Genomic DNA, 14,639 nt, shown 5'->3' with positions numbered 1-14,639 from the left:
TACAAACTTTATGAAACTTTGTAAGTACCTGGTGAGTTGAATTGAAAACTTCATGCCTTTAAAACCCACCTTTCGGTTTGATTGTACACAGCTCATATGGCTGAATGGCGTTCAGGACAACAAACAAGATAAGAACTGAAATGATCAACCGGCCGTACGTACACGATTTCTGTTCGTACTGATTGGTCAGCAGCTCCTCAAAACTGCCAGGCTATACTTTAATCTACAGACAGCTCAACTGTACATTGCTTCGACTTGTTCGGTTACTTCAACAGCTTCAAAATCTTTCCTTGAAATAATATTTAACCTTGGGCTAGTTAACCACTTTATACAGCCCTAAAATGCCTCCGTTTTTCAAGACAAAAAATAGCGCTGTTCTCATTCTTGTTTGAATTGCTAAACAATTTAAATTCCTAATTTATGCAGGGAAGTGGCGTGACTTAACCTGTCAAATTTTTGTCATCAGTAGCCAATCACCAAGCGAGAAAAGTTATTATTTCGGCGGAGCGCGAAGTAAAGGATTCGCAACGCTCAGGAATGTCCCAAAGTTGCTTTTTTTTAGACAAGATTGGGCAGGCAAAGTCTGTAGGTTTTCGGTTTTATTCGGTCATTTGACAAAGTGAGAGCCAAATTAGTTCGAGATATCAAGAGATCACTTCGATTTCTTTGATTTATTCTTTAGCTTAGAATTATTAATTTGGCTTTCCCGGGATTTGAACCGACTCACCTGTGTGACCCGTCAGATCAGAGGAGACTCTAAGTTGAGGGATCAGCCGATTGCGCCACTGCGACCCAAGGTAGTTTGGGATATGAAAAATAGCAATGAAATTATGCACTAGTTTTGGGACAAGATTGGGCGCGCAAGTTCGTGACTTTTCGGCTTGTTTGGCTATTTCACGAAATGAGACCGCAATTACTTCGAGATATCTTGAGATCACTTCGAGTTTAGTCTTTAATTTACTCGAAGAATAAGTAGTGTTGAAAAAAATTTCACGAGTTAGCGCACCTTAAAAAATGCTGCAAGACGTTTTGTCTTTGTTGAGTGCTACGTAATAAAATTGCTGTCATGCGTTGGGCGACTTTCTCGAACGTTCTCTACGTTTTTGCATCATTCATGAATAATTAATTAGGGCATGTTGACATTTCAGCGCGAGTCAGCAGATTTGCGTCAGTTACTGAAATCATAAAATATGTCGAAAGGCTACTACTATTCGCCTGTTTAGTATTTCCTAGAACCTTATGTGAAACAGTATACAAGTTCCAAGCAAGTTGTTTTGACGAACTAAGTCTTTTCCCATGAGCTGCAGTGCTGTGTTTAGTCAAGTGTGATGAAGGTCGAATTTCAAGTTCTGTGCTTACAAGTTGGCGGAAGCCGTAAGATACCTGAAGTTCAAGTGCGAGTTTGTGATTATTGGCAGAGGCTGTTTAGTTTTACTTAAGTTCAAGTCTAGTTTGTGTAGGCGGATGCTGTGTTTTAAAGCTCTGTAAAGACTACGTTCCTTTGGTATTAAACTTCCTTGTGTTAATACGACATCCGTGCGTGCTGATAGTCAGTGAATAATTATCCTCAAAACATTCGAACTCGTAACATTGGTTTTAGCCAATTCCATGCTCAACGTAATTGACTCCTTACCCATGCCTTACATATCTTTTATCGTAGATAAGACGATTATGCTGTTTTTGAAGCCTGATGTAAAAAAAGTACAGAATTCTTTTTTCACTGTTTGTTTTGTTAGACTTGTTACTGACCGCCAGTAACCTCATATTTGACCGACCGTCGATAAAACCCGGAACGCGGAACATTCCAGAAACAAGAACAATTTCTTCTATTCGGATATGATATCGGTTTCTTTTTCTTTCTTCATTTGTTGTTTTTATGTTATTTTATGTTACTTTGTTTATTATTAATTTTTACAAATATTATTTTATTATTTTTATTCTATTTACTTTTTTTTAATGAAAATTATTTTTATTTTTCGCATGCTCCGGAATGTTCCGTGTTCCTGGTTTAATCGACGCCCTATAAATAGACTTGGGTCTAAACGTTTAGACCCAAGTCAAATTTAGAAGGATTTGTATGGAGTCATCAGAGCATACCTGGGCTAATATCTCAGAGACAATTTGCCCCGAAATGCTAGTTTTTGGCAAGTATGCCTCTTGGATGTTGCTCTTTTCAGAATATCCTGACAAATCCCATAATTTCACAAATTGACACCTTACTCTTACCATGTATCATTTCTTACTATTCCTCCACATTTACAGTTAATCAGGTCCACACCCACGACGCCGAAGTGTACGCTCCATAGCGTCTTGTTGACAATAGCATTGCGCTAGTGTAAAAAAGTCATAAATTTTCTTTTGTTTTCTTCATTTTTACCGGCAATATTTGACTATCTTGAGCTTTTGTTATTGTAAAAAATGTTAGTGTTAAACAATGTTATGATGTCATTTTATCATCAACAAGAGGACAGATGATAAAAAACTGGCGTCAATTTGTTAAATTCCCACAACTATAGAATGGTGTGTTAGTATGTGTAATCAAATGGTGACGAGTGAAATTAGGGAATAATTTCACGCGCGTTTTGTCCAAATCCTAATAATACTAATAATAATACTAAAGGCTCGGGAAATTATTAGGATTTGGACAAAACGCAAGTGAAATTATTCCCTAATTTCACGAGTATACCATTTGATTACCTATTAATATCATGGGTGACGAATTACGTTAGCAATCTTGGATTTTTAATATGTCTATCCTGGATCGTATCGATCGAGAACTCCACTCTCTCAAATGTTTAGACCTTAAATTTGGCGTACAAAGTTCAGAATTTTTCAGACTTTTTCGGCAAAATACCTGTTAGAATCCTTCTTGATGTTCTCTTGTGTGTTCGGGTTTTCTAAAGCGTCTTTTTGTGCCCTGACATCTTCATTCACTTCGTCGCCATCTTGACACTGAGACGTACGGAGGGTTGCCATGGCAATTTTGTAATTTCACATGTGAAATTACAAATTAACGCTGAAATTTCGCGCCAAAATTAAGGAGTAATTCGTCACCTATGATATTGTATCTGTAACACTGGAAATTCTGGTTACAACAGAGTATTGAAACCATAGTGAAAAATAAGAAGTAAAGATGAATGATTATCATATCATTGGTGTGGGGCAAAGCCTGGTCTCAGAAAAAAATTAACCCCTCCCCCATGGCCTCTAAAGGTCAGTCATGTGATGTAACTACACATGTCATAAGTACTGCTCTGATCGGCAATGTTGGACTGGAAACTAAACCGCTATAACGACATTAATTATCTTTATTTAGTCGTATTTTTTTTCCACCAGTTCCTTCAGAAATAGAAGCACTCGGAGAAAGAGCACAGCTTGCTTATCAAAGTGCTCTTAAAGATGGAGCTGTCAATGTTTACCGTGGTCGAGTGTTTCTTATTGGCCAGGATCGGGCAGGGAAAACAAGTTTAAAGAAGTCTCTCATTGGTCTACCATTTAATCTAAAAGAAAAAAGTACTGAAGGAATTGAAGTGGATCCTTCAAAATTTCAATTGGATGTAGATGCAGCTAAGAATTGGCAACCCATCCCAGATGAGAATAAACAAGGGTTTTTGGGATGTTCGAACAATGTGGCACAGATGGTGGTGAAAAGACTTTGTAATATTCCAGGTAACGATAACTGGGCTCCGGAGGAGAAAGAACCGAAGGAAAAAGCCACCAGGGACCTTCAAAATGATGATAACAAAAATAAGGAACAGTTTGGTACTGATGAAGAACGGGAGAAGGATTTTTTTGTGAACCAGGTTTGTCAGGCTTATTTGCTCAAATACCATCAGTTTTTAAAACTCACTACATATCTTCATTTTACAAAACAGGCCGACACAACCACAATCGGCAACAAAATTACTTGAGACACTTCACCCTAAAGGGACTTTCTGACGTTTTACTGACTTCAAAACGGGGAAAAAACGATTTTCCTCCCCCATCGGCCCTCCATGCAGTGTTGTGCCGCTGTTCTAGCTACCTGTAGATGGGGTGTGGATTCTTTTGTTCTCTGAAGTTACCCTATTTGAGTACAATACTTAGCTTCACACTAGAAGCTAAGTAAATCTCAAGTAAGCTCTTAATGCATGTGCAATTGAAAATCTTAAAGTCTCTCTGTAGAAAACATGGCTTCACACTTGTTGACAAAGAATATTACTTGAAGTACCAGCTGTCTATCATTTTTCGCGGTGAAATCGTTTATGCATATCACAACGTGATTGCTCGTGACAAAAACTAAAACTATGAGGCCTTTGCGTTGCGTTGGAAAATAGCTTTTTGTAGTTTCTTCTTTATTTTTTCATCATTTTAACTCAGAGGGTTTTAACCCTAAAAGAGATGCTTAAGTGCTTCGTTTTTTTTACGAGTAGTTTATAGGAGCGGCAGAAAAACAAAACAAAAAACAAAATCTTCTTCAGTATTTTACTAGAATGGCTGAACAACGCGCTTTTTGGCAAAGAAATCGCCTTAGAGCTTGGGCTCGGCCTCTCCTGCGATGCTCTTAGCTAACCGAGACATGGATGTTTATGTCTGTTCATTATAATCTCGGGACTGCTGCACGTACACGTCATGCACATCGCTTTCAGATATCTTCCATTTGTTATTGGTCAAGTGTTTTCTCAAGTGTGGTGTCGACCATACTTGGCAGCGAACTTCGACTTCTCTGAACTACGAACGTTTCCGTGGTCACCAAGTAAAGTTGAAGTAGGTACATTTCACTGACCCCTTCACACTCAAAGTAGTTTCCAGTACACCGAGATTATACCGTATATCCTCAAATAATAGCCGTCCCTCGATTAATTGCCTCCCTTGGACGGAAATATTTGAAATAATCGCCTCCCCTCCGCTCCTTTCGCCATCTTATCTTCCTTTTATCCCCTCCCTGTCCAAGTGTAAGTGCAAGGTGATCCAGCAAATCTGATCATTGACGATTCAAGCTATGAAAATTATTCAAGGAACTAATAAAATTTGGAACACTTAAAAAGCCCATGTTCAGTTAATTTGATGTGATTATTTTTTGATTTAATGGCATAATAAAAGAAAATATTTAGGCATGAGTTCCAGTGAGGAATATTTGAAATAATTGCCTTTCCTCGAATAATCGCCCCCTTTTTGTGCGAAAAAAGAAATAATCGCCCCCGGCTATTATTCGAGGAAATACGGTCCTTGAGAGCTCCGGTTAGTGTGAAACCAACCAATGTCGCAACAATTTTGGCACCGATTGTCTGAATCGCAAAAGTGGCCATACATCCTAACGAAAACTTATTCTACTCATTTCTTTATTTGTTTTGATTGACGTCATCATGCCTACTACAGAACATCATTGGAATGTGGTGATTTCGTTATTTTCAGTGCGTGACATTTCGTGTCACGCTTAACATGCCTTGGCATCGTGCGATGTAGCGCCTCACGATTTCTTATTCTTTCCTTTATCGAAACAAGGAAAAAAGTGAATAGGACAGAAAATGAAATAGTTTTCTAGGCAACATAGCAGTCATAATCGCTGAAAATTGCTGTTTAGTAGAAATGTCCACGAGTAAACCAAGTTGAGTATAATATGAAATAATTAAATTATCTTTTAGAACTAAAAGAAAAAAAAACTAAAAATACTGCGAGTGAAGCATTGCATTTCAATTAATTTGAATCAGTTGCAGTCTATTTCTATTGTTGATATTTGACTGTTAAATAACTGTGCATGTAACGCAACACGACGCGAAGGCGATGAATAAAAACCGAAATTCGAACCAAGATAAGTGTTTGTATCAAGCTACATTGTATAAAAGTCCGTGAGAATAAATCAGCTTATTACAAGACTTACGCATTCAATAAATACAACAAAGCCTGGCTGAATACAAATTTAGGCAAAACACCGACTTTATTTACCGTCACGAGTTCCAGGAATTGCTTAAAAAAATTCTGAGAAACGTATTGCTTCAATTCAAAGGATTTTTTTACCTTCACTTGCCTTAATTCACACTCTTCGCTTGCAAAAACGTGGCTTTCTGTACGAAACAGGATATCTCCCGGGCTTTAAGTTTTCTTCGTGTATTCTTTAGCTTCAAAATAGCCTCGATCTCGAGGGACAAACTTGAAATCGAGGCAAATACGGTGATAAACATACATCCAAAAGTCTCAAATGAGGCTGGCTTCGGGCACAGGCAACACAGGCTAGTCACGTACGCGAGCTAAATTAGTCTGGTGCGAAGCCTGGTGACCTCGCAGCAACAAAGTTGGTTACTTGTGGTTACTCGTGGCTAGTCTCCTCCTAACTTCATTTTTTCTACTGTAAAGTACATTCTTCCAAGACTCTCATAAGTATATGGGCAAATAATCTACTGCAAAGATGTAGCGATGCTATGCAGCTTTGCTTTGTGTAAGAAGTCGGAGCATTTTCTTGTCTAGTGCGAAGAACGTAGACACTCTGTGAGAGCGTAGAAAATTCGTATAAATACTTCATATAATCTCAACTAATGACGTAACAGCTATAATAATCCTATAAGCTATACATTATTTTACTACTTACGTGAAATACGCACAAATATGTTTGGAATGTGCAACCATGTCGATATTCTTGACGAGTTTTGTCGGGATATTCGGTCAAAATTGGGTTCGATAGAAAAACGTAAGGAGTAATCGGAACCAATTCAAATCAAGGATGAAAGATCACGACGAATTTCAGTGTTTTCGGCTAGGTTTTGACCCAGCAAGCACTGAGCGAACAGAGCCTCGAGTAAGAAGAAAATTCAGTGAGAGACTGAAGTTTGTTATTATTGCTCGATTCCCTTGGCCTTTGTATGTTGTTGTTTTCTACTTCCTTTTCTTGATTTCATAAACCTGTCAGCAGTACGCATCGATTTTACAAAGTACATTTCAACCTATACAAAACAACAAACACCTCAACTTTGAATAGAGGGGACAGGGGAGGGGTGTGGATTCTCTTGTTCTCTGAAGTTACCCTCTTGAGTACAAATGTCTCAACAATTTTGTCGCCGATTGCGGGTTCTAATGTATGTCAAGACCTGGAAAAATGTAGTTCATGTTGAAAAAGGTGATAAATTTTTTAAACCAAAACTTCCATCGCTGATTTGACTTAAACATTTTTGTGGACCTAAAGCTTTATAGGTCCTTTCAATTGACTAGCTTTAACTGTATAAACTATTAACACTTAAATTTTATGGTAGTTCGAATAACGGAGATGATGCAATTGGTATCGTTAGAGAAAGTCATTAGACCGCACACGCCATTAGTTTTTTTTCCATTTAATCCTTATACCGTGGAACCTCTATTCAAGGGACACAAGATATGTTTGGTAACGGAAAAATATTCACGTAATCTTTGTACAATCCGTTACTACGGATAACACCCTCCTCGATCTGCTTAATTCTTCATATCCTACGAAAGCCGAATCATAAATCGCTTTTTATCGGTACTTAATATATAGGTGAGCTATTAAGGGGATATTTGCCTTTGTCTCTGGTTCCACTCTACTAGGCAGAGATTTCAACATTCTCATAGAAATCGTAATGTTCTTTGTCAGTCACCTCCAAGTTAATTTCTGACTAATTTTCTCGTCTTAATGTTTTGGAAACCTTTTTGGTTAAAAAAGATTACCCCATGCCTCCAGTGATGATGCCTCAATGTTAATATTAAATTATTTCTACGAAGTGAGGTGTTGAGGCCAATCCTCAACAAGAGAACAATTTTGTTTTCCTAAGTCCGTTCCATTCGATTTTTGTAATTCATACTCCCAGCATGCTCAGTGAGCGCGTCTCACTGTGGTCGTGTAGCGAGAAAGAAACCATGTGCTTTGTAACGCGCTAGTCGCCGGGAGTTTCTCATCGTATGGTGAGTCTTAGGAGCTCGTGTATTTCCAAATCCCGTTCCAACAGTGATTAAGTGTTTGTTTTGTAGGTTTTTACTTGCGAGGTGAAGCTTGTTAGCCAAAGATGAGACTCCAATTCCGATCCTGTTGTGTTGTTAAGAAAATACGCTGAGTGTGCAACTCTCGATTATTAAACTTGTGTTCAAGAACCCTTGTGTTGTGAAGGCGCGTTTTGTCCCCTGGACATCTTCGTAAAAACCATACGAGCATCTTGCCTGTGATTAGTGGACGTCCAAAGTCTTAACTGTGAAAATATTTGTGCATGTGAATCGAAGTGACATCAAAGGTCATGACTCAACGAGGAATCCTACTCGAGCGTTTGGAGGTTTTGGACAGATCCCGAAGGGGATATTTGTCTAATATTACGAAACTGTGTCATCAACTGGATGAAAATCTCGGAGACTTCGGCAACGTCGTCAAGATACGAACCGTACAAACTAGCCTTAATTCCGCGTGGGAGCAGTATTGTGTTTGGGTTGAGAAATACGGTGATTTACTCGATACCAGCTGTGAAAGGTATCAAAGAGTCTTGAGCGACCGTGCAGACTCACCAAATTGGAAGCAGAAAGGGAAGTTACAGCTGCAAGAAATCAAGTAGAACTAGCCAATTTAGAGGCTTCCCTTGCAGAACAGGAAATATCTGATCCAGTCACTGGCCTGGAGGGTATCAGATGGTCTCCAAATCTTGACCTAAAGGACTCAAAGTCTCAGTCCTCAAGGGTGCCACCCGAAACTCTAACATCTGTTATTAGTGCCAATAATGTACCAGTGACCAAGCCATCTCATACATCAACACCAGGATTAGTAAATGCCCAGACTTCCAATACACTCACTTCTGGAAACACTTTTTTCAAGGTGCCAAGTGTAAGTTTTAGAACCCCTACTGTTACGGATGAGGGTACACTTGAGACTGTTAAACCCCGTATTCAAGACAACGGCCAGTCACAACCTGCTGACCCACCCACTGAAGAAACCGCATGCCTCACGAGCACCAACCGCTGTACAGCCACACCCAGTGCTGCTGGTTCAATTGTGAATGAAAGTCTTGTCACTATCATGTCTTCAATGGAGAAAATGAGTGCCGCCTATGATCTACCACATGTACAAGTTCAGAAGTTTGATGGATCCCCTGAAAATTACCCAGCCTTTCGTCAGAGATTTAAGCAGTTGGTTGAAACCAGGCCTCTTAGTGATGCTGTGAAAATGACCCGTCTATTACAGTTCTTGAACGGTCCTGCCCTGACCGCAGTGCAGAGATATGAGCCAATGCCTTGCCATTGGCAAAGGCACTCAAGACACTAGAGGAACGTTTTGGCCAGCCATTTCAAGTAGTGAGAGCATGTGTTGAATCACTTACGAAGGGACCTGCTATACAAGCAAATGATAAGGACAGCCTGCAGCGCTATGCTGATACTGCGCAAGTTACCTATGATACCTTAGAGTCAATGGGATACCTTAGTGAGATGAATATAGATAATCTGGAGAAAGTCATCGCGCGGCTGCGAAAGTGGATGCAATCCAAATTTGCCGAACATTTGAAGAATCTCGAGCGTAAGGGACAGAAGATGCCAAATTTCAAGGATTTTGTAGATTTCCTCAAGGAGAGAGCGTTTGTCCTGAGCCACCCTTTCTTTATTAAGTCAGCAACTCCTAAGGGTTTTACCTATTCTTTAACAGCAACAAACCCTGAATCCTGTGCCATGTGCCATCAACACCATCCACTGTACCGTTGTGAAGTATTCAAATCCAAGTCTCCGAGGGAGAGAAATGACTTTGTAAAACAGAAGAAGATTTGCTTCAATTGTATCAACTCAAGTAAACACAACTCAAAGAAGTGCAAGTCCTTAATCAGGTGCAGGGTAGAAGGTTGAGGGAAGTCACATCACACATTGTTACACTTCACTGAACCTAAAGACAGAGGGAACCAGCAAAGAGACGGTCCTAACGGTGAGGACGTTAATCAAGGCTTAAGGCCTAATCAAGCCACTATTTCTATGTGCTCCACACTGGCCGCAGTTAGTTCGTGTGAAGTGTTGCTTCAAGTCATCCCAGTTCGAGTGATTAGTAATTCTGGCAACCAGATTACTACCTTTGGCCTACTAGACTCAGGCTCCGACATAACCATGATTGACCCGTCTCTCGTGAAACTGCTGAACATTAAGGGCTCACCAAGTAAGCTGTCACTCACGACAGTAAACAATGCCGATACAGAAGAAGAGGGTCTGAGAGTTGACTTCCAAATTGCTTCAGTAGACAGCGAGAATGACCATCTGATTGATGTCAAATCTGCCTGGGCTGTAAAGGATCTTACAATTCCCCTAAAGCACACAAAGGTGACAAGGTCTGTTGGACAGTGGCCACATCTGCAGCAAGTGTGCTTCCCGGAAGTAGAGAGAAGTAAGATTTCTATCCTGCTTGGTACAAACATCCAAGAAGTCTTCACACCGCTTGAAGTTAAAAGAGGTAAACCAAATGAGCCAATCGCAATCAAGTCCTGTATTGGTTGGAGTATACTTGGTGGCTGTCCCAGTGTACCTTCTTCCACTCCTGTGCAAGTCAATCTCATTAATGGGGAGGATGTTACCCTAAGTGACCAGCTTGAAGAATTCTGGAGAGTCGAGTCCTATGGTACGAGCAAGTGTGAAACCAAGCCCCTGTCTGTGGAGGACCAAAGAGCTATGAACTTGATGTCCAATTCAATCTGTAAACGTGATGGCTATTATGAGATGGGCCTCCTGTGGAAACGTGACAATCCTGTGCTTCCTAACAACAGAACACTAGCTGAAGCGAGACTGTAGCACTTAAAGAGACGCTTCCTTCGAGATCCAGAACTTGAAGTCAAATATAGAGCTGTGATTGAAGACTGTGTGACCAAGGGATATGCAAGAAAGCTCACGAAGGAGGAAGCAGCAACAGTCAGCAAAACCACATGGTTCCTGCCTCACCACCCAGTAAGCAATCCGAACAAGCCAGGCAAGGTGAAAGTGATGTTTGACGCGGCTGCAAGATTCAGCGGCACATCCCTAAACGAACAGCTCCTACAAGGACCTAGTCTGACAAATGACCTGTCTGGAGTGTTCATTCGTTTCCGTGAAGAAGAAATTGCCTTCTCAGCAGATATCGAGGGCATGTTTTACCAGACCAGAGTAACCCCAAGTGATACAGATTCTCTGAGGTTCTTGTGGTGGCCTAAAGGTATTGACGAACCTCCAGAAGAATACAAAATGTTGGTCCATATTTCTGGTGCTGAGTCTTCACCCTGCTGTGCCAACAAGGCGTTAAGCATGACAGCACAAGACAATGAAGAAAATTACCCACCTGAAGTGATCAGAACAGTTCGTAGAAATTTCTTTGTGGACGATGTCCTGAAGTCCGTCCCAAATACTGACCAAGCCGTACCTCTGGCCTCAGATCTTATGAAGTTGTTGAGAGAAGGAGGATTCCGCCTAACAAAGTTTGCGAGCAATAGTCGTGAATTACTAGCCTCAATTCCTCCCGCGTCCAGGGCGAATCCCAAGTTGGACCTAGATCTAGACCAGTTACCCTTAGAGCGAGCGTTGGGTGTCTACTGGGACGCACAGTCAGATACTTTTAAGTTCAAGGCCTTACAGGCGTACAAGCCATCCACCAAGCGAGGAGTACTTTCCGTCGTAAGCTCCCTATTTGATCCGTTGGGATTTCTTTCACCATTTGTGTTCACAGCCAAGATTCTGTTACAAGAGCTGTGGAGGCAGAAGTTGCCTTGGGATAAAGAAATTCCAGAGCCGTATTCGTCCCTCTGGCAGAAGTGGTTGCAAGAGCTGCCGTGTGTTACTACAATCGAGATACCAAGGTGTTACAAGACCCAGTGCCTTAGTACACAAGCCACTGTGCAGTTGCACAACTTTTCCGATGCGTCAAGGCATGGTTATGCAGCAGTGTCTTACCTACGGTTCGTTGATGAACAAGGAGTGATCCACTGTTCCTTCGTTATGGGGAAGACCAGGAATGCGCCCATTAAAGAGTGGACTATACCTCGCCTAGAACTGCAATCGACAGTGTTAGCGGTACGGCTAAGTAACTCAATTCTGAAGGAGCTTGACCTGCAAGTAGATGAAATCTTTTTCTGGTCTGACTCAATGACGTCCCTGCAATATATCAAGAACCAAACTAGGCGCTTCCAAACCTTTGTTGCGAATCGCGTGGCCGAGATTCATGAATCAACCTCCCCAGAACAGTGGCATCATGTCCCAGGTAGTATGAACCCCGCTGATGAGGGTTCACGAGGCGTCACCATAGAGCATTTCCAACCCGGATGTCGGTGGTGGTCAGGTCCTTGCTTTCTGTGGCAGCCTGAACAACACTGGCCTAATGCTCAGATGGAAGACATTCGAAGTGATGATAAAGAAATACGAAAACCAGCCACAATCATGTTCACCACCGACACGTCCCAAGTTGATCTCCTACTACAGCGCTATTCGTCGTGAGCCCGTTTGTTGAGAGTGATGTCGTGGGTGCTTCGCTTTGTCAAGCCACTAAAGAAGGAAAAACCTGAATGTGTCGTCGGACGTACACTTACCCTTGTTGAGCTTCAGGGATCAAGCGAAGTAATTACGCGACTGGTGCAGCGCCAACATTTCCGTGAAGAGTACATGGCTTTGAAAGAAGGCAGACAGGTGAAATGTAGCAGTAGTTTGGCCACTCTTAGTCCGATCCTAACTGATGGCATTATACCTGTTGGAGGAAGAATTCACCGTGCGCCGATTACCTTTGAGACCGCCCACCCAGTGATTCTTCCAAAGTCAAGCCCTGTGTCTTTATTGATAGTTCGTTACTACCACCATGTGCTGGGCCACGCAGGCCGTGAACATGTGTTGTCCGTCCTCCGCCAACGTTACTGGATACTGAGAGGAAGAGCTTTGGTGCGTCAGATCCTGAGCAAGTGTATAAGTTGCCGCAAGCGGAACATGCCTGCCTTACAGCAAGCGATGGCGGACCTGCCAAAGGAAAGGCTGGTACCTTATCATCCCCCGTTCACCTTTACGGGCCTCGACTTCTTTGGCCCCTTCTATGTGAAGCGCGCTCGTAGCGTTATCAAAGTGTATGGTTGCATATTCGTGTGCTTTAACAGCCGGGCAGTCCACATCGAAGATGTTAGTTCCTTAGAAACAGATACGTTTATTTTGGCTCTCCGCCGGTTCATCTCTGTTCGCGGCTGCCCTAAGGAAATCTGGTCAGATAACGGCACGAATTTTACTGGCGCTGAGAGGGTACTTCGGCGTTCGGTTCGAGAACTGAATGAAGAACAAATCAAGAGAGAGCTACATTCGTACGATGCGGATTGGTTCAAATATGTGTTGCCAAGGTGGCGTTTCCAACCCCCTACCGCGAGCCACATGTCAGGCGTGTGGGAGAGAATTATTAGAAGTGTGCGGAAGGCTATGAATGCTGTCTTGAGCAAACCAGGCGCTACAATCCCTTTGGAAACCCTGCGCACCGTATTCGCCGAAGTAACGTCCATTCTAAACAGTCGTCCCATTTCCCCAGCAAGTGATGATCCAAGTGACATGGAGCCACTCACTCCAAACCACCTACTTCTACAGCGGCGAAATCTCGCCATATCCCCAGGTGTCTTCGCCAAGGAAGAGCTCTACTCACGCAAGCAGTGGAGACATGCGCAATTCCTTGCTAACTGTTTTTGGTCGCGATGGGTTCTAGAGTACGTGCCCACCTTACAGCAACGCCACAAGTGGCTACTAAATAAGAGGAATTTAGCGGTGAATGACCTGGTTCTTGTGGTGGACAAAACTGTGCCGAGATCCCGCTGGTTGCTGGGTCGCGTAACGAAAGTGTTTCCTGGTGAAGATTCACGTGTCCGCACCGCCGAAGTGAAGGCAAAGGACTCTTCTCTTACTCGTCCTGTGACCAAGCTGTGTCTCCTTGAAGAAGCTGCGTGACGGGTTTGCCGTAGAGTGCACTGAAAGTTGCAAGATTAAGCTGAAAACATTGTCGTGAACTAACAGTCGGTTTAGAACTTTAACATTTATTAGTGATTGTCTACGGGGGCTCGTTCAGCCCTACCCCCCGGGATGTTGAGGCCAATCCTCAACAAGAGAACAATTTTGATTTCCTAAGTCCGTTCCATTCCATTTTTGTAATTCATACTCCCAGCATGCTCAGTGAGCGCGTCTCAGTGTCGTCGTGTAGCGAGAAAGAAACCATGTGCTTTGTAACGCGCTAGTCGCCGGGAGTTTCTCATCGTATGGTGAGTCTAAGGAGCTCGTGTATTTCCAAATCCCGTTCCAACAGTGATTAAGTGTTTGTTTTGTAGGTTTTTACTTGCGAGGTGAAGCTTGTTAGCCAAAGATGAGACTCCAATTCCGATCCTGTTGTGTTGTTAAGAAAATATGCTGAGTGTGCAACTCTCGATTATTAAACTTGTGTTCAAGAACCCTTGTGTTGTGAAGGCGCGTTTTGTCCCCTGGACATGAGGTTTACTATTTTTGTTGAAATTCGCATCGCCTGTGGGATGCGTGTGGGCTCATTGTGGAGAGTGGAAACTCGATTTGGCTATGAGTAGGGTGTGAAGAATTATGCAGATCGAGGAGGACATCCTCCGATTGAGGTTCTGCGATGGACGTTTTTGTAGCTAATGAATCAACACTGGGTGTTTTTTTGTTTTTCGTATTCTCTGGTGACTTAGAATATATGTTATACATCATATTTGATCTGCGGA

At 42.1% G+C, this 14,639-nt stretch overlaps 2 protein-coding genes across 2 annotated transcripts in view; both read left to right on the top strand.

Moving 5' to 3' along the window:
• Positions 1-14,639, top strand: part of LOC140931296 (uncharacterized) — a 61,202-nt gene that overhangs the window by 18,787 nt on the left and 27,776 nt on the right. Inside the window, exon 3 of the mRNA XM_073381079.1 lies at positions 3,337-3,803. Coding sequence (XP_073237180.1) covers positions 3,337-3,803 — 467 coding nt within the window. The remainder of the gene's footprint in view (positions 1-3,336; positions 3,804-14,639) is intronic.
• On the top strand, positions 8,499-14,543 carry LOC140931301 (uncharacterized). The gene is made up of 2 exons (XM_073381084.1): positions 8,499-14,168; positions 14,235-14,543. The coding sequence occupies exon 1, from the start codon at positions 10,912-10,914 to the stop codon at positions 12,388-12,390; it is 1,479 nt and encodes a 492-aa protein (XP_073237185.1). The 5' UTR covers positions 8,499-10,911; the 3' UTR covers positions 12,391-14,168; positions 14,235-14,543.

Source organism: Porites lutea, chromosome 3 (assembly GCF_958299795.1).
Source record: "Porites lutea chromosome 3, jaPorLute2.1, whole genome shotgun sequence".
Taxonomy (NCBI): Eukaryota; Metazoa; Cnidaria; class Anthozoa; order Scleractinia; family Poritidae; genus Porites; species Porites lutea.
The sequence above is the reverse complement of the archived record's forward strand: the minus strand, read 5'-3'. Positions and strand labels throughout refer to the sequence as shown.

Excerpts from the sequence above, each read along its gene's own strand:
- LOC140931301 (XM_073381084.1), top strand. The coding sequence starts at position 10,912 with ATGTTTGACGCGGCTGCAAGATTCAGCGGCACATCCCTAAACGAACAG.